This window comes from Culex quinquefasciatus, chromosome 3, assembly GCF_015732765.1.
Source record: "Culex quinquefasciatus strain JHB chromosome 3, VPISU_Cqui_1.0_pri_paternal, whole genome shotgun sequence".
Classification (NCBI taxonomy): domain Eukaryota; kingdom Metazoa; phylum Arthropoda; class Insecta; order Diptera; family Culicidae; genus Culex; species Culex quinquefasciatus.
The window spans coordinates 178,957,359-178,976,978 of NC_051863.1; the positions used below are offsets into that span (position 1 = coordinate 178,957,359).

General features: G+C 35.5%; 1 protein-coding gene across 3 annotated transcripts in view; it reads right to left on the reverse strand.

The window, feature by feature from the left end:
* Positions 1-4,414: 4,414 nt before the first annotated feature.
* Positions 4,415-19,620, reverse strand: part of LOC6041083 (translation initiation factor IF-2) — a 161,673-nt gene continuing 146,467 nt past the window's right edge. For 2 of the 3 annotated variants that reach the window (XM_038266155.1, XM_038266156.1), the window contains exons 3-4: positions 15,178-15,336; positions 4,415-5,404 (exon numbers count right to left, since the gene is read on the reverse strand). In XM_038266155.1, the coding sequence (XP_038122083.1) occupies positions 4,617-5,404; positions 15,178-15,336 (947 nt within the window). In that variant the 3' untranslated portion in view covers positions 4,415-4,616. The remainder of the gene's footprint in view (positions 5,405-15,177; positions 15,337-19,620) is intronic. The other variant, XM_038266157.1, reaches the window with a different exon arrangement.

A 19,620-nucleotide genomic window follows, 5' to 3' on the forward strand; every position in this document is an offset into this window, starting at 1 on the left:
TGAATATTACGCCCATTTAAAATGTTAGATCGGAAAATTTCACGAATGTTTCATGTTTTAACATTGAATATCGGAGCTGGTGGGCTGTTTGGGTGAGACTTAGAAAACTAAAATTTTCGTGTTTCTTTTTGTTTAAGCCGCTGTATCTCAGCAACCAGAGGTCCAATCTTCAATGTCTCTTAGACAATTTTATAGCAAATTTTCAGAACCTTTAGAGATTGTCACCTATGGTCACTATTTTTAAAAATCGAAAAACTGCAAATATTTTGCTGAAATCAAATTTGTTTTTGCATGAAATTTCGATTTTTACAAAAAAATAAATATTTTTTCAAAAATTCATAACTCGGCGGCAGATTTTTTGACCATGTTTCTCTATGGCTCAAAAGTTGCGGGTTTTTGTCCCCTAAAACAAATCAAAAAATCTCGAAAATCAAAAAAACGTATTTTGGGAAATAGAGCTTTTGTAAAAAAAAATTAATAAAAAAATCGGCAAATTTTTTTTCCGTGTACCTATTTTTTTCTCAATAGTCCTCAACAATACCTACCTGGCCGGGACCCGTGGTGTAGGGGTAAGCGTGGTTGGCTCTCACCCAGTCGGCCTGGGTTTGATCCCAGACGGTCCCGGTGGCATTTTTCGAGACGAGATTTGTCTGATCACGCCTTCCGTCGGACGGGAAGTAAATGTTGGCCCCGGACTAACCTAAAAAGGTTAGGTCGTTAGCTCAGTCCAGGTGCAGGAGTCGTCTCCTGGGTCCTGTCTCGGTGGAGTCGCTGGTAGGCAGTTGGACTAACAATCCAAAGGTCGTCAGTTCGAATCCCGGGGTGGATGGAAGCTAAGGTGTAAAAAGAGGTTTGCAATTGCCTCAACAATCAAGCCTTCGAACACTTAGTTTCGAGTAGAAATCTCGCAATCGAGAACGCCAAGGCAATGCTGTAGAGCGAATAATTTGTTTGTTTTTTTGTTTTAATACCAACAACATAGCCGAAGACACCAAATTGATCCAAAAATTCATTCAAAAGTTACAGATATTCGAATATTTACGAACCATTTTTGTATGGACAGATGCCAAAATTGTATGGAGACTTGTATGGGTGAACCAATGACACAAAATAGCTTCTTTGGTAATAGGGAAGGCCCCCACAAAGTTTGAGCCAAATAAAAAAATACAAATAAAATCCATTTCCGGTTTTGGTAGAGAATTGCTCATGGGAGTTCTTTGGTCAAAATAATTAGATCCGTATTTTTTTGGTATTTCGAGTGGTCCTATTGAACATAGGGTGGTTAAAAAATGGCGTTTATTCATTAAAAACCCAACAAAAAGCCGTAAGAGCCACCGTTATCTTCGACACAAATGTTCGGTTTTCTCCAAATTGTAACGAAATTTCATTTGTTCTTAGTTTGGGGCACTTGAAAGACGTGTAGATGAACAATCTTAACGTGAAGACTTCCATCATTGTCGTGATTTTTCGTTCAAAGATATAAATTTTGCGTCGCTTTCAATACAATTACGATTATCCCATTCCTTGTAAAGTTATGGAAACCGTCATTAATCAATGATTGCCAACTAGGACGTCAATGATTGTGCCATAAAATTATATAAATTTTGAAGCACATTTGATTTAGATCAAAAATTCTTTCAGTGGCTTCAAGAAGGCAACAGCCGGCACATACTGATTCCTTTTGGTGCTGAAATTCGTTAAATTGAATTTAATGCAGAATATTTTATAGTGATGATCAATTTTCTTCGAAAATGATCAACGGCTTCACCTTAAGCATTTTTGAAATTGGGTTTTCGTAAAAGGTCGAATACCGAGGCAAAAGGCTTTGTTTATCATTGGCTCTTACGTCTTTTTGAAAACTAACCTGAGTTATACCCTTTGTTTTGCAATGCGGCGAGCTAAAATTGGTTCAGCCATCCCAGAGATTTGTTTTTGCAAAAGTCGTCAAAAAACGCTATTTTTTTGGACCACCCTTTTTCGAGTAGGCCCACATTAATGGCCAAACAAAAAAAAGGTGTAATAATATTGGCCAAATCCCAAGCCAAATTTGAGCCAACTTTTAATATGGATCCTGCTGGTTTGAAGTGGAATCGTTGTAAACATTTTTAATGTTAATTTAATTGAAACCGGCCAAATATCCACTTATATATATATAATAAGCTATAAACCACAAAACAATATCAAGATCTGTGATTTATCAATGAAAAAAAACTTATCTGAACTGTACCAAATTTAGGGCTTCTACCTCAAAATAAGTTCAATGACATATAAACCATTTCGTCGTGAAGCGTCAGTTTGAACCCTTGAGAATTCAACGTTCTAAATGTGTGATTTTCAGAAGTGTTCTTAAAAATCATATAATACGTTAAAATTTGCAACACACAACGAATAATCGAATAAGCTTTGAATTGAAGAATAAAATAAATAAATAGGGGAAAGTGGGGCAAGTGTAACAAGCTAAGGAAATGCTCGTTATAACCCAATAACAAGTTAAAAAATCGGTCGGATTTTTTATAATCATCTTATTTCAGGTCTTGACTGAGACTTTGATAGAAAAAGTTTTTACAAAAATCCTGTTTTTTAATGTAAAAAATTGATTTTAAAATTTTTGATTTTCCGTACGTTCTACTCAACTAGTGGGGCAAGACAAACAACCCGTTGGGGCAAGAGGAACAATGCATGAAACAACATGTTAATTTTCTAAAAATTGAACTGTTATCACTTAGATACATAGATTATTATGTATTTGAAACGTTTCTTTAATTTTTAGATTAAAATATAATATTTTACTAAAAATCTGATCGTTTTTACGAAAAAAAATATTATAAATTTTAATGATATCCCTATATTTTGTATGGACATTTTTGTTAACAGTTGTTTATCAGTTTTTAAGTACTTTTATGAATTTATTTCACAATAAAATATGTTGTTGCAGCAATTCGTAAATTTTTCCATACCAAAAATCCATATGGTACTTGCCCCACCTGAACCTGATTTTTTAAAAGCTCTCAACATAAATAACCAAAAGTTAAATCATACTATATAATAGGTGCAAGTCATTGGTAGGTACACTACTGATCTAGTAAAAATAGCGTTTTGATAAAATGAGCCTTAACACGAATCCTAAGCCTTATTTTGTACTTTTCAAATATTATAAGAAACCAAAGGTTTTGAAAAAAAAATCATTCAATCTTATGCCCAGTGGCGTTTACGTCGTTTTGGCGGTTATGTTTTAGTAGAATCAACTAATTGCATTGCTAGCAACAATTCCTCATACTGGACATAATCAAAATTGTAAAAATTACTGCCGTACGAGCGATTGTTCCTCTTGCCCCATATGGTCGTCTTGCCCCACCTTCCCCTATGATAATTTATTGAGGTACCGTTATTTTTTTGGTCATGTGGTCACATTTTCAAAAGGTCCTTTGTTCATAGGAAACCCATGGCGCATTGGTTGTTTTGAAAAAGTAATCAAGAAATGATTGGTACTTTAATATTAAATCTGTAAATAATTTTGATTTTGAAACAACATATAAAAAATAGATTGGGGGGCAAAACATTGAGAAAAACGTGAAGAATTCGAAATATCGCGAACTTATTTACGCGAGAATTCAAAATAACGTGAACCGATTTGTTGTCTGCCTGTGTGGATCAATCGGACCGCGCACTGGACTCACAATCCAGAGGTCGCCGGTTCGAATCCCGGGGCGGACGCAAAAAAATCTAAGTGTAAATATAGGTATTCGGTGCCCTCTCCCCGTGCCCATACCTTCACACTTAGGAGACCCGGGAGGCGGAGTCTTGTCGCAAAAAGAACGATACACGCCTGTGGATCCGTTGACGAAACCGCAAGGTTTAAGAGGGCCACATTATAAGGTGTTACGTCGATTCCGTTTTTTCCGATTTTACCTAGTTCTACGGGGACCAACATCAGGGTTTGCACCATCGGTAGCTTCAGTGACCTACGGATACGCTGCATCATATTGGGATGTTCTGGACCACTAAGAACTTCCGGAAGTACTCAGATTTGACTAAAATGTGGGATCGCAGAACTCAAAATTGATGGTAAAAACAAGAAAAATAAAAAAACACGAAATTTTTTTCGTTGTTCGAAGTCTCATACAAACCTTCGGATAATCGATTGTAAACAAAGTTGATAATCTACTAAGTGGGGTAATATGGACAAATGCGTAAAAAACAAAGAATAAATTTCAGAAGCGTTTTTTCAGTTGCAAATTTTCCAACATGAGACAATTGTGCGTAGAATGGCAGTATATGGAATACAACATTAAGTGGATGTAATTTTTACTTACCTTCTAAAGTAGCATCATTTTTTAAATGTTTCGACGAGGACTTTTGACCATTTTATAATAGGGATGTTCACTCTAACCAGTCCTGGAAATAGAAACATCACTTATGTCAATGTTAATTTATTAGATACCAAAAATAACAAATCTTGGGAAGGATATTGATTGAACTAAACCTACGGGTTAGTAATAAAAAAGAAATATATTTATTTAAATCTGCATCATTTGCTTTGTGTGATGGATCATTCCAGTTTGTGGAGTATCATTAGTGGTGTTAATATCATTCAATTCTTCTTCTTTTTTCTTCACCTAATCCAGCTTCCATCCGTACGGAGCCGGAGTTCCCTGCTGCTGGGGCTTCCGTTGACCATACTGGGACGACTGCTCAGACGATCTGCTAGCGTACTGCTGTTGGCCAACAACGCTCTGAATCGGTCGCTGGTCCACCGTCACCGGGTACGGATTTCCACCGGAAGTACCCGACGACGATCCCGAACTACCGGAATTTCCCGCCGCCGGTTTCTCCGCAAACAGTCCACCGAACTTTTTCTGGTCGATAAAGTTGCGCGCGTCCAGCAGCCCACCAAGTCCTCCGGCACCGCCGGCCTGTCCACCGGCCGCCGGACCGATTCCGAGCCGCTGGTTGATGTACGTTCCAACTTGCTGCTTGACCGCGTTCGACACGGCGTTCTGAATTCCGCCGAAGATGCCGCTGAAGAAGCCACCGCCACCGCCGCCAGCTGGCGTCGGAGGTTTCGGGCTGGGCACCACAATATTTCCACCAGCGCCGTCAAATTGACCGCGATTGCCTCCGTAGTGCGAGGAACCACCAGTACCACCACCACCACCGCCGTAATAGTTGCTTCCTCCTCCGGGATATTGGGGCTGGGCGGGTTGGGCGGGCTGTCGGGGCGGGAGCGTGGGGTAAGGATTCTGGTACGGGTTGTGGCCACCGTTGTTGTTACCAGAGGGACGGTTGTTGGGGATGGGTTGGGAGGGGTTCAGACCGAGACTGGCGAGGACATCATCGTCCGACGGCGCCGACGCTCCCGGCTTGGGACGGTCCGGGGTGTTACTGTACAGGTCGGTGTTAGAGTCTGGCGCGGGGGGTGAAATGGACATGATTGCGCAACCAGGGCCAGGGACGGGGTGGAAAAGGGGTGCGGTGAAGAAATAAGAAAACAAAACAAAAAATAAGGTTTCAGTAACTCAAGAAGAAGCATAGGGAGGGTTAACAAAAAGGGGGTGTAAAATAATTGTAAACAATAGTCGATCCAAGTAACCCTTCACTCTTTTGAAAAATATTTGTTCAATGATGCAGTTGGCTGACTGATGTCAAAACATCTTGTTTCATTTTTAGTTTGACAACCGTTTTATACGGCCCTCACACACACTACCAAACGTTTGTTTTGATGTTGTGCGTGAGCGCCTTGTTAAAAAGTGACAGTTCGTCACTTTTTAGTTTGACTTTGTCCAACCAACGGGGTACAAACTAAAAAGTGTCAAATCTAAACCGAGATTTTCGAGATTAGGCGCTTAGTCTTGGTTACTTGAAAAGTGATACTCCACTAAAATATAGTGTAATAACAAAATAAACCCTAAAACCAAAATAAGGGGACGGATAAAACTAAAGCTAGTGATTGCCGTTTGCGTTCTTTGAACGATAACGATTGATAGGTTGATAATGCCTTCACCAAATAAAGAAAATAATATTTTCTACATATTTTACAAGTACAAGTCCGGCTATGAGCTTGACAACCGTTCACACTAAGCTGTGGCGAACGTAATTGTCAAACCACAAAAACCGTCGTAAAATGGGAAGGTTTTTGTTTTTGTTATCAGGGGGAAGGGGGATAGGCAGGGAATATTAGTACAAAAAATGGTTTCGTTAGCCACACTTGCTATCTTTCGTTTTTTCGCCTCGCTCTCTCTCTTTCTCTGTGGTTTACTCTGTGTTAATTAAAATGTCACCTAATAACTTTATTTACATGATCGTTGCTTGTTTTTGTGTTTGTGTGTTTTACTTTCGCTAATGGACCTCTCCCAACCGGCTCCGGGTTGGGCATGGGACCCTTGGAAATGCCACGTTGGACGCGGACTTGGATTAGCATATATTTCGAGTTTATTACGTTCCACCAATTGGGGGGCCGCTAAGCAGCTAGCACATTTCGTTACAATGGTTAGCCACAGACAAACAGTTTTTGAAAAATCATTTCAAAATTAATGATTAAAAAATAAACAAAAAAATAGTGCAGTCATTTTGAAGACGAGATCGATTCGAAAATGGTTTAATTTTTTTGTTTTACAAAAAAGATGCAATTATTAAATGTAACATGTTTCCGAGGACTTCGGATGATCAAGTCTGGACTGCATTTAATAAAATTTTGAAAAACAAAGCAAACATGACCTGAATTTATCGTGTATTTTTTGTTCAGTGCATGTTATTCCGTAAGCTCGTTGCATGCATGTTTGTCGATTCTAATTGAAAATTTGCTAACACCATCCATTTGTCTGTGGCTAACCGTTTCACACCATCAAACCTTTTTTTTGCTCCTTCCACCAGTAAGGGGAGCGGTCCAGTGAAGGATTAGCCCGGGAGGGCCACCCTTAATTTGGGGCTAATTTTTCAACCTTTTTCTTTCTTTCGCTAAGCTTTCTCGTTTATTTCCATTCGCAACATTTCATTCGTTCCATTTAGTTGATTCAAGTTCAAGTTTTGTTTGTGTGCTATAGTTGCTTCTGTGTTTGTGTTAATTTTAAAGGTATTGTTTTTTTTCTGCTCTATCGTATATCCTGGGAAGAATAAAGGGGCTATTACTGTTGTTGTTTTTTTTTCTCGTTTTGTTCTGTAGTTTGTTTTTCTTTGTGGGTGTAAAATTTGCTCTCCATTTTTTGCGTCCTCGTGGTGTGGTTCTGTCACGCTTAAGGACTAAAATTTCTCTAATCAGGTATAAGGCTGTTGCGTTTAAATTTATATAGTTCTGTTCTTTTTTGTTGCTGTTTTCCTGTTTTATCCATTTTTTTGGTTAGTTTGTTTCGTTCTAACACAACTACTACGATTCTTTTAAGTTTTTTGTTTGACAGTGTCTCACCCCTCGGTTGTTGATTCCCCAATAAGTTGCACCTTTAAAAGTTGAGTTTGGTGGCCCTTTCGTGGGATCGACCGGGGGGCGTTACAACTTTTATTTAATAGTTGAATATGTTCGATATTTGAACTTGTTAAATGGAAGAATTTCACTTGTTCTCGTTTTCCCGTTCATTCTGCGTGTTTTCCGTGCCGATTTCAGTGTGTCTTTAAATTAGGTTTTCCTTTTTCAAAGGGATGTCTTCTTCTCTCATTACGTTTTACATTGCAGTTTTCACACGTTTAAAGTTTGCTTATTCGTGCAATTTCCGTGTTTTAGTCATGCTCAATTGTATTGAGCTCGCGTACCCTTTTTTGGCCGTACAACTGATTGGAATAATTATGAATGATTTTTTTTCTTCTTTTTTTTCTCTTTCGACGAACAACAACAAAAAAGGTGAACTGGTAGTGTTGCGAATGTTGATTTAGCCTGTTGAGTTGGTGTTTACTTTTTTTTTGTTAATGAAAAGTTGTATTTGCTTTGCCGTGCTGATAGTGTGCTAATTTGGGCCTGGTGAAAATTGAGTTCTGATGTGTGCTGTTTGGTTGGTGGGTGCACTACAGGTGAGTGTTGGTTTAGGAGATTTGTTTAGACTTTGAATGTTTATCATTCCCATGCTGTAATCAGAGAGAGGCTCGAGGTAATGAGCTAGTGGAATTCAGGGAGAACTTTAGGGTTAGAGTTTGTCAGTTGATTTGGCGATTCGGTATAAATAATGTTGGATTTATTTAAATTTTGGGATTGCTTTGCTAGAAATTTTCAAAAATATCACAAAATCAACATTTTGGAGCAACAACAAACTTCAAAAACTTTCTTGTCAAAAACTGTTAATTTTATGAGCCACTTTCTGTCATGTTTACTATATAAATTGAAATCTATAAAATATATTTAGTCAACATTGAAGTTATTTAAAAATTGAACTTTTTACCAGATTGACGATAGCAAGTCGATTGTTTTTTATTTTCGAAATTTTCCAAAAACTTTTTTTTTAATTCATTTAAAGCATTGAAAATTGGAATATCCGATTATTCCGATTTTCACTCTTGTTTTGGTTGAAAATTGGGGTGGTTTACGATTAGGGTGTTTCAAAAAATCTTACTTTTCAGGAATATGTTTAGAAATGGTTAGCTCTTTTAGAAAGTTGTAGGACATGCCACTCCAAGCTACTTTGTTGAAGAGACCTACATTTTATCATGCAACTTCGACTATTTTTTCAATAGAAAAAGAGTAAACCCTCAAAATCAGTTTTTTAAAAATATTTTTGGAAACATTTTCTGTTTCGAATTAATGATTTTGGAATTTTTGGTCAAAAATTACAGCCAGTTTATGGTAAAAAAATGATTCATTTTCAGAATTCAAGTTAGTTCGAGCGCATACCAATTTGTTTGCACCAGGTTGCATTTGAAAATTAAAGCAGAGCACTATAAATGCTCAAAAAAAATTTTTTGGATGATTTTTCATTAAACATACTTTTACATACTTTAATTTTTTTTATTAAGCAAAGTTACATACTTTAAATGTAATTGTGGCCGCTGAATCTGAATATAGCCTCAGAATTTACCCAAATTGACAAAATATATTTTTGTTTATATTTTTCGATTCCATGTATATTTACTATGTACACCGATAAAACACAAATTATGATAAAAAAAATCAATATTTTAACACCTAAGGCAGAATTCTGAGGCAAATTCTGATTCTGCGGCTAAAACTACATTGTAAAAGGTGAGACAATTTTTGAATTTCATTTGAGGGATACCATACAATTTTCCCTTGAAATCTCAAATTATTCAAACAATAATATTTGGAGTTTCAAAAAAACCATTATTCGAGATATTCGAGTTGCAACATTGCATCTTTTTGGCTGTAACTTTTGACCGGTAAGTCCGGTATTTTTGAGAGATTTTTGGTATTTTCGACAAAGTGGATTGGCATTGCTAAAACCTTTCTAGAGGAATGTTGAATTTACAAAAAGTTTCAAAACAATTCAAATGTGTGTTTCTGCCTTGTTTTTGTTTACATCTGGCCCAGTCTGGATCATTCGAAAACTACGTTACGGATAATTATAATTTTTACACTCCAAAGCTGAGTTTATTCTGCTCAAATCAGCAAATTTACAAACTTCTGTAATGCAAGACAGATATTGCTTACATAATTTTTTTGTGATTAATTTGAAAATTTATTCCTCACGCATTTTTTTTGAAAGGTTTGTTCCTGGGTGCTGAAGAGTGGTCCACAAAACGGCCTCAATTTTGAACTGTCAAAGTGGAATCAATTAACTATTCGCCTAAAGAAGAGAGTATTGTTATTGATAATTAAAAATTGTTTTTATTTATTTTATTTTTTTTGCAAGAATGAAAAAATGTGTGGCTTTTGAGAACTTGGAGTTGAAGTCAAGAAATCATAAGAAAGTTGAAGGCGAGATCGACATTTTTTTTATAATTATGAATGGTTGTTGTTTATCGATTCGATCCTGTTGTATCCATCCAGAAGCTGTCCTCATTGTTTTATTCCATTTGAAAACCTGGTTTAGTGAAAATCTTCTCTGTTTGTTGGATCAGTTTCGCTAGAATTAGTGATGTTTTTTCGCTGGATCCGAAAGAGCTGCAGGATTCCAAAATCAGCCAAGGAATTTATCTGCGACATCGCAGAATGACACTCATGCCGCAGTTCTTCGTTACCCGTAAAAAAAAATTCTTCTAACCGAATGAAACGCGACAATTTTCCAGCAAAAAATTTTAAAACTAGACAAAATAATACACATACTACTGATTATAACACAGCTTATTTAGCAGTAAGGAAAAAGTCATGCTTGTGCTTGAACAGTCTCCTACTTTGTAGATGTAAACAAAGTGGGATCATTCGGAAATCACGTTACGCATTCTCTCTATTCATCACCCAGGTTTGTTCCACCAAATGTTATTGCCTATGTTTTTTTTGTGTAGATTCATTACTCAATTTGTGATTTTGATATCAAAAAAATATTATGTTACAGGTTAAAAAAGTGTATATTAAAATTGTCAGTCATTGCTCCAGTGTCCTTCCCGGAACGCTTTCCCCACAATTAATTCAAATACTCACTAAAAACTTTAATGGACAAACTTGTGCCCACCGTTATCATTGTCTCACCACAACCGGCCATTTTGACTATTGTCTCTCCCCTGCCACACTGCCGCACTCAATTTATTCCGCAATTATAAAACAATTAACTGACCAAACAAAAACTTCCCTTCGTCCCGCTCACCCCAATTTCCACTGAGCTCCCCCCCTTTTTCAAGCCCCAGGTGTGGCCTGTGCAAACTCAGTCGAGATTAGTTTCCCCAACCCGAAAAAAAAAGTGTGCGCCATTTTTTCCCTCCTCTGAAATTCTATTCTCTCCCGTTTTCACTATTATTTTTAATTAAGTCTCTAATTGGAGTTTTCAAGTTCATCATCATTTCCTGGTTAGTCTTTCCGGTTCGTTTTTCGCGCGCGCTAATTAGCCCCCTCTTTTTTATTATTTTGCTGTGTGTTTTTACAGTTTCGCACATAAAAATATACATTTTCTGATGTTTTTATTGCTCTGCAAGCTGTTCATTTTGGGAACATTTCGGGGGAAAAGGGGGGACTTGTGTTAGTGTTAGTGTGTGGTTGCGTTTAGTGGACCAACATTGCCAACATTAATCGGGAGGGGTGGTGAGTTTAGAACATAAAATGGTTATGAAAAATGTGAAATTAACCGTTTGTTTAAAGGGGAGTGGCGTTTGGGCGTTTTATAACCAGCCCGCCAGGACACTTTGGCCGCGGTGCCTCTGGATGTTAGTGAGGAGTACCACGGCGGAGGCCAGCAGGACCGTCGCAAGGGAGGAGGATCGTAGACTTGGGAGGGCCGCCCCGTTTCGGGGTCGCTTGTCCGGCTGTTTGTTGTAGAGGAACTGGTTCCAGAGGCTCGGTTCGGTCGAGGTCGCCGGATTTTGCGGCCTCGGCGGGTAGTAGGGATTCTGGGGGGACGCCCCGAAGGCAATCGGGACCTGGGCGCCAGCTGGTGGCTGATTCAGTGGCGGGTACATTGGCTGGAAGACGGACGGGAGGCTTCCGAGGCCCGGCTGTGGCGGCGGGTACGGCTGGTGGCTAAAGAACGGCGACTTGGTCGTTTGGACGTTGCCGAAGATGTAGTTCGGATCGATCGGGATGTTCGGATAGACGGTATCCTTGGACTTGGTGTTCTCCGGGGCAGGGTTCAGACTGAGGACACCTGCAATTATTTTCGGGACGGGGGGGAACGAAACGGGACAGTTTGGGAAAGGGGAAAGGGCCAGACCCAGACGGTTAATTTAGAGAGCTAGACAGGTAAAATGAGGGCAACAGTAAACGAGATCTTGCGTGCAGACAGTATACCGACAGTCATTCCGGGGAAACTAGCGAATGGATTTGAAAACATGTATTATACGCTATAATTTAAAATATGTGGCCGTGTTTAAACAACCCTAGAACTGTAAAAATAACTATCTTTTTTTAAACATGAAATAAGAAACAAAACAATAAAATTATGAACAAATAATGAAAGAATCTAAAACTTGTTTATCAAAGGCCAAGTCCGAAAAAAGCCAAGCATTTCGATCAATTAATTCAAAAATATAATCAAGGATCTTTTTCAGTTGTCACTTAACAAATTTCAAACAATTTTGGTTCCATTTGACACGAATCTTCTTTTTTCAGAAATATTTTGATTACAGTCCATAATGGAATTAAACTTTTTATGTTAAGATTTCCAATGTTGTTTCAATATTCCTTATAAGAAACTTTGAATGCATTAACATAAATATTAAAGTTATTTTGTTTTGCAAATTATACAAATAATGCAAATGAAATATTGCAGCCATATTTTCTTATCCCTTGAAGTATTTTTTCTAATATTGTTGATATCAAAAAGGAAAAATTGTTACTTATATAAACTGATTTCATATGAGAATTACTGTTTTGATAAGAATGTGAAAAGTAAAAAAAAATAATTTGAAACCAGCAATTGGTAAAAACAGTATCAGAATAAATTCAAACATTAAAGATGGTATTTTAAGGTTTTTTTTAAAACTAAATCCTTTTTTATTAAATTTAATTGAATTGAATTTTAACTTTTTAAACCAAGAAAAACAACATGTTATTCATAAATTTTAAATTACTTGAAGAAGAAGATGTTCTTAAGAACTTCTAATTAAGAAAACTTCAACAAAAGAATCTAAGGAATAATGAGGCACAGTAGTAAGTAACTCCTTTTTAATTGTTTTTGTGTAACTTTTGAAAAAGTTCTTGGAAATTATATTTTTTAGAAATTTATATTTCTATTTTGTAAAACCGCATCATTTCATTAGTCAAACTTATAGTATGAAAATATGTATTGTATTGCCCAAAAAGTGCCACTCCACAATGAAAAAAAAGTTTCATGAAAAATGTTCAAATTTAACCTAATTCAACATTGCTATTCATGTATTGTAACTAGACACTATTTATTACGTTCATTAAACCTTATTTAAGTTGATTTTGATAATGTTTTTAGAATTCTTGTATGAGTTATTATGAAAGTAGCATTACTGTCCCACAAGGAATACCTCAATTAAAGAAAAAAGTTGAAAACAAATGTGGGACTCTATACCATTACGGACAGTTTCAATGTTTACTTATTTAAAGTGTTGTGCTTTACAAGTAAAAAAAAACTCAGATCATTTTTTATATGTTTTTACCAACTTAAGCTTGCCAAGGCAAAACAAGGATTATTGGGTGTCATTTTCAGGATTTTGATTTTTGATTCTTTGAAAAATAGTTTTTTCGCATGTTTTCAATGTCATTTTGTCCATAAAATAAAAAAAACAAATTCATATTATCGATTTTTAGAAACAAGAAACAACTACATACTATTTTGTATTTGAAAAAGAGTTTTATAAAAATAGAGATGGACAGAAAAAATATTGTTTTTTTTTGTGGGGAAAAATTCACCTGACTTTAAAAAATCATTGAATTTAACCTTTAAAAAACATGGTAATATTGGGAAATGAGAAAAAATTGCGTGTGATAAAAAATGATGTAAAATTACATCATTTAATGTGTAAAAAAATGTAAAATGTGTAAAATTACATCATTTTATGTGATTTTTTTAAATTAAAATTGTAGTTGAATTATATTGCAAAACGAGGTAATATTCTACTATGAAATTTCAGCTTTTTAAAAATGAAACTTTTTGTTACTGTTTAAGGGGTTACATGTACATGTAAGAAATCACAAAATTTCTTATAATCAAAAAAAAAAAATGAATTCACTAAAAAGATGATATTCAATCACTCCTAAAAGTTTCATGAAGATACATGAACTGAGTTAGAGGCAATTTAAACTCAAAATTTTGCCATGCGCAAAGTGGACTGTCAAACTTTCTGAGCGTTTTGCTCGAGACACCAAGTTTATTTACGGGTGTCACGATATCTCCAGATGTTATGGGCCAAATTGGCTGAAATTTGAGGTGAAGACTCTCAAGACATAACTCATGTGCATGGCGAATTCCGATTTTTGAATTTTGCTTTTTAAAAAAAATACAAAAATCAAAAATTTTTACATGAAAAATATAAACAATATTTTTTCTTTTTAAAAAATATATTTTTTTAAATTGGTTTTTGTCATGCACATGGGACTGGTTCAACGAGTCTTCACCAAAATTTTGAGCCGATTTGGTCTACGCAGTGTTGAGATATCGTGGCACCCGTTTTTTTAAACTGCTAACATCAAATAGCTATATCTCAGCAATGATTCAACCAAATGTATTCAAATTTATTTTGTTAACAAATGAAAATGTATATTTCAAATCCATGAAAACAAATTTAGAAAAAAGTTCAAATGTGTGCTCACACCAACCTCTGACATTTTTGCCGATTTACTTGTTTGTAACCCCTTAATGTCATAAATTTAAATATTTCAAACATAGATATTTCAATCAAACATAGCTCAACGTGTTTTGATTGAAAATAATGTATTTAATTTCAAGCATTATATAAAAAAAAACAATTAATTTGGAAGGTTATACAAGTTTATGGTTAAGTTACTTGAGTAATGAAATTACACATCGAAAGATTCCATTCAAAACATTTTACACATTATTTCTTACACAAAATCTGCGTTGTTGAAGTTTGAAAAATAAAATAAATTCTCCATTATTCAAGAAACACAAATTAATAAATTTCAAAATCCTGCAACTAGGCCTCAAATTTTACGATAAGAAAACTTAAAAAAAAAACTGTAAACAAACAATTGAAATGAAAAAAAGTTTCGTAACATTGCCTGGAAATTTCAATAACTCATAAACGTTGCATGCAGACAGTCCTATTACTCTACACTAGATACAAAATGCAAAATGGAAACAATCGTGGTTATGGTGCTGGTGGCGGTTATTTTTGCTCCATTGTGATTTGTGACTGTGTGTGCGTGAGTGTGTATGTTTGTGACTACTGTTGTTGTTGTTGTTGCTGTGGATACATCTACAAAATGATGACTTCCTGGCCCTCGTAAAAATAATGAATGTGCCCGAGTGGCTGGACCACATTTACATAATAAACACACAGGAAGTACAACACTTTTCCCCTCCTCAGGAACAAGACAAAGCCGGGAACAAAATAAAACAACCCAAAGGAAACGCAAACGGAACAAGAAATCTGCATCGCGTGTAAGTGTGTGTGACTTTGTGTTTCTGTGTGTCAGTGTGTGTGTGTGTGTGTGCAAATGATTACCACTGGGACCTGCGGCAAGTCCGGCTTCGGTGTTCTTCTTGCACGTCGGGTAGCGGCCACAGTCGTTGCCTTCGCGCTGGCTCAGGGAGCACGAGTCGTACGCCATCACGCACACCTGACTGGACAGACAGCCGATGTCGCTGCACTGGCGGCCATATTCTGGGTGGGAAGAAAGAGAGAGAAAAAAGGAAACGGAAGTTAGGCTTGAGGATAATAAAGGATTGTTGTTTTGGAGTGGCACTCTGCGCGCTCGCTAGATGATGATTAACGAGTAGTAAAACGTTTTGTGGAGTGGTAAAACTTAATTAAGGTAAATTATTTAGGCGAGTGATATTTATTACAGTTGTAAAGCGCAATCACAGTTATCTTGATATTTTGGTTGAATTACGCTAATTACTCAAGGTAATGTACATACATTTTGTGAATAACCTGAACCAGGAAAGCTAGGTTTATTGGTGGTTTTGGCAATTTCTTTATGACATACTTGATTTTTCAGTCTCGTAAATATTGTTACCGGGAAGCTCGTCCAATTTGCCATAAGTTTGTCTTGGACAGCTTTTTGATTTGACTCGTTTTAATATTTACGTAAGCTTTTTAACTATCCAAGTTTCTCCACACTGAAAAAAATATTCTATTTTCAGTTATGAGCTATGTAACTAAGCTTATATCTGTAAGCCCATACATCCAATTGAAATTTTGTCAAAGACAAACTTATGACAAATTGGACGAGCTTTCCGGTAAAAATATTTACGAGACTGAAAAATCAAGTCTGTCTAGAGGGTGACGAGCGGGAATTCCCGGGAAATTTACCATTTTTGGACCTCTCGATTCCCGGGAAATTTGGTCGAGACTCCCGGGAAATTTAAACTTAGAATTATCGAAGAAAAATTATATAAACCAATCAGAAAAACATTTCAAAAATTCAAAACCTTTTTTGTTTTTTTTGAATGTCCAAAGTTCGATGTGAAACCAATGTTTCTCTAATCTTCTGATTCAGAAAGTGTAAATTTTAACTTGTTAAAAATTCCAATAACTATAGTTGAGAGAAGCCAAAAAAAGGTGGACCCCAAAATTTACCTTAAAAAATATTTAGCAATTACACCCCAGTTATAAAATCAAATGTTTTATTTTCAAGTATTATTTTTCTAATTATTTGTAAAAGGGAAAAGCTTAACCAAGTTAAGCTCAATTTCCATATCTCCTCTTGAGCATAGCAATCCTCATAATCAAGATTTTTGTGAGCATTTGGGTTTTCCTGATAACTGTAAATATTTCTTTAATGAATATTTAATGTAGAACTTAAAAATTACAAAAAAAATACTTTGTTGTTTTGAGTCGTTGTTTATCATATTGCAAAATTCCCGATATTGGGAAATTATATATAAGCTATATTAGTAATTTTTTTTACAAAAAAAAAAAACAAATAACATGTTTATGAACTTTTTGAAAAATCACTCAGGCGAATTGAGATTCGCAAATATTTTAAACTACAATTTTGAGTCTTAAAAAACTTATGAAACCATTTTGTTTTTGCAGATTCAGAAAAAAAAAATCAAAACTTTTATATAGTTCCTCAAAACAATGAGGCTGCTTAAATTAACATTTCATAGAATTAGTATGAATTAACAGTAAATGAATTCATTTAAAAGAAACAAATTTGTTACTTTTCATTTTAAATTTTTCACACTGTTGGCATAGTAAAAACAAACCCCCGGGAAATTGCCAAGTTCAACTCTCGATTCCCGGGAAATTGAAAATCTCGAGAATCGTCACCCTCTAAGTCTGTCATAAAGAAATTGCCAAAACTACCAATAAACCTATTTTTCCCACATTATTATTTTTAAAACCGCTGTATCTTCACAAGGATTGGACATAGGACAATGGTCAATATGGAGACTTTTATCTAAAATTGTCTGGGAAATCGATTCTCAATATCGGTTTTAGAAAATTTTGACGCTTAGACCACTTTTCAAAAAAGCAGTTTTAGTAAATGATTTTTGTATTTTATTAAGGAGAGACATACCATCTTGCATTTTCGTGAGTCTTTTCGTAACATCTTAGGCTATTTTCTCAAAAATTTTGCACGAAAAAAATCGTGACATCACCTTAACATATAATTTTAAGCTTGAAAATTGGAAAATCTCATAGAAGGCGGCGTGTATAGTGTATTTTCATCAGAAAACCCATCTAATTTTCCACAAGTTTGTCTCTGACCACTTTTTGATACGATGCAACGGCTTCGAGATACAGTTATTTTTAAATTACAAAAAAAATATTTAAATTACTTACGTTCTTCTCAAATGTCATTTTCGAGTACAACTGGCTGTATAAACAAAAAAGTGGAAACAAAGTGGATTGTATAGGCCTAGGATAACATGTGTAAAAAATTTCATTGAAGTCGGAGAGGGTCGGGTACAAAATTACCAGAAAAATTCCCGATTTGAGCTGGAATTGCTCGTACAGCAAATTGAACAATCCGAAGCAAAAGAGCTGCTAAGCAGGGTTGCCAGGTTGCCAGATAAATCTGGGAATGCCAGATTTTTCAAGTGTCTGTCAGAATAAAGATTCGCCCTTCTCTGTGCCAGATATTGACAGATTTTGCCAGATTTTTCACTTTATGTCATTTTGTAGAATTTTTTGATTAAAATGAACGAATTTAAATGCAAATAAAATAAAATTGATTGTGTTTTCCTTAAAGATATTGCAAGTTATCATTTTTGTGGCCATATAACCAGTAAACCCATCTGAATTCTACAAACTTTTGGATTGATTTATACCCTCCCTCCCCTTCCCCATTCTGAATTGTTAGATTTCCGTCTGCCAGATTTTGCTAGATTTTTATTCGATACTTTGCTAGATTTTTCAAATTTTGACCTGGTAACCCTGCCTAAGGCTCAACATAGTTTTTAAATCAAGACTAACATTTTAAAAGGGCCAAAACTTGAATATTACGCCCATTTAAAATGTTAGTCCTGATTTAAACATTTTCAAAATATTTTTTTTCGAAAAGATCGGAAAATTTCACGAATGTTTCATGTTTTAACATTGAAAATCGGACCATTAGTTGCTGAGATATCGACATTAGAAAATGGTGGGTTGTTTTGGCGAGACTTAGAAAACATCAATTTTCCTGTTTCTTTTTCCTAAAGCGGTTCTGTCTCAGCAACCCGAGGTCCAATCTTCAATGTCTCTCAGACAATTTTATAGCAAATTTTCTGAACTTTTCAGAAAAAAACCTTTTTAGAAATGGTCACTCATGGTCACTATTTTCAAAAATCGAAAAACTGAAAATATTTCGCTAAAATCAAACTTTCGGTGGCTATATCTTGAAAACGGAGCCCTTTATCAAAAAATCTGTAAAGTAGTTTTCAATTGCAAATTCAATTTTGCAATAAAAAATAAGGTCAAATTTGTTTTTGCATGAAACTTCGATTTTTTCAAGAAAACACTATTTTTTTCAAATGGCTGGCTCAAAAGTTGATGGTGTTTGTCCCCTGAAACATATAAAAAATCTCGAAAATCAAAAAATACGTATTTGGGAAATGGAGTTTTAGTGAAAAAAAGTTGATTAAAAATTCTGCAATTTTTTTTCCGTGTACCTGTAGACCTCAGCAATACCTATAACTTTGCCCAAGACAGCAAATTGATCAGAAAATTCATTCAAAAGTTACAACTGTTTGAGTATTTACATACCATTTTTGTATGGACAGCAGCCAAAATTGTATAGAGACTTGTATGGGTGAACCAATGACACAAAATAGCTTCTTTAGCTATTGGGAAGACCCCCATAAAGTTTGAGCCGAATCAAAAAATACAAAAAATAAAAATGGTTGAAATCGGCCGATTTCGTAGAGAGTTGCTCAATTGTTGAAAAAAATCAAAGATTAGATATTGATTACAATGCGTATCCTTTATTATTTTATTTTAGTTATTTATTATTTTCGACATTGTTCCAAATATAAATAATTAGACGACTGAACTGGAGTGCACTCACGTCTTTAGGTATTAGGTTAAAAAAGTTTATTATTAATTTTATTTTTGTGATAAATAATTTTCATAATTTCTAAAGAAATAAAGCGCAATGTGACATTTTTTTACATTGGGCACACTCACAAAATTTATTCAAAAAATAAAAAAAAGATTTATTATATGAATCAAATTAAAGTTCACTTAAATTTTACCTTAAAGCGTCACACCATGGCTTTAAAAACTAGTCCAGCCCAATCTGTTCCACCAATTTCCCACCCATGCTATCGCTAGTTTTCCATCAACCCACACCGTCAAACGTGGGCTTTTTTACACCCACTTTTTTCCCCCTCGTCCATCTGAAATATGCCGAACGTGAGTAACGTGTGGTGGAACATCACTCTCCGACCTGACCTGGCCTGGTAGACTAACCGGGCCCGACCTATCACGTACACCCGGTGCAACATACTTCCGAGC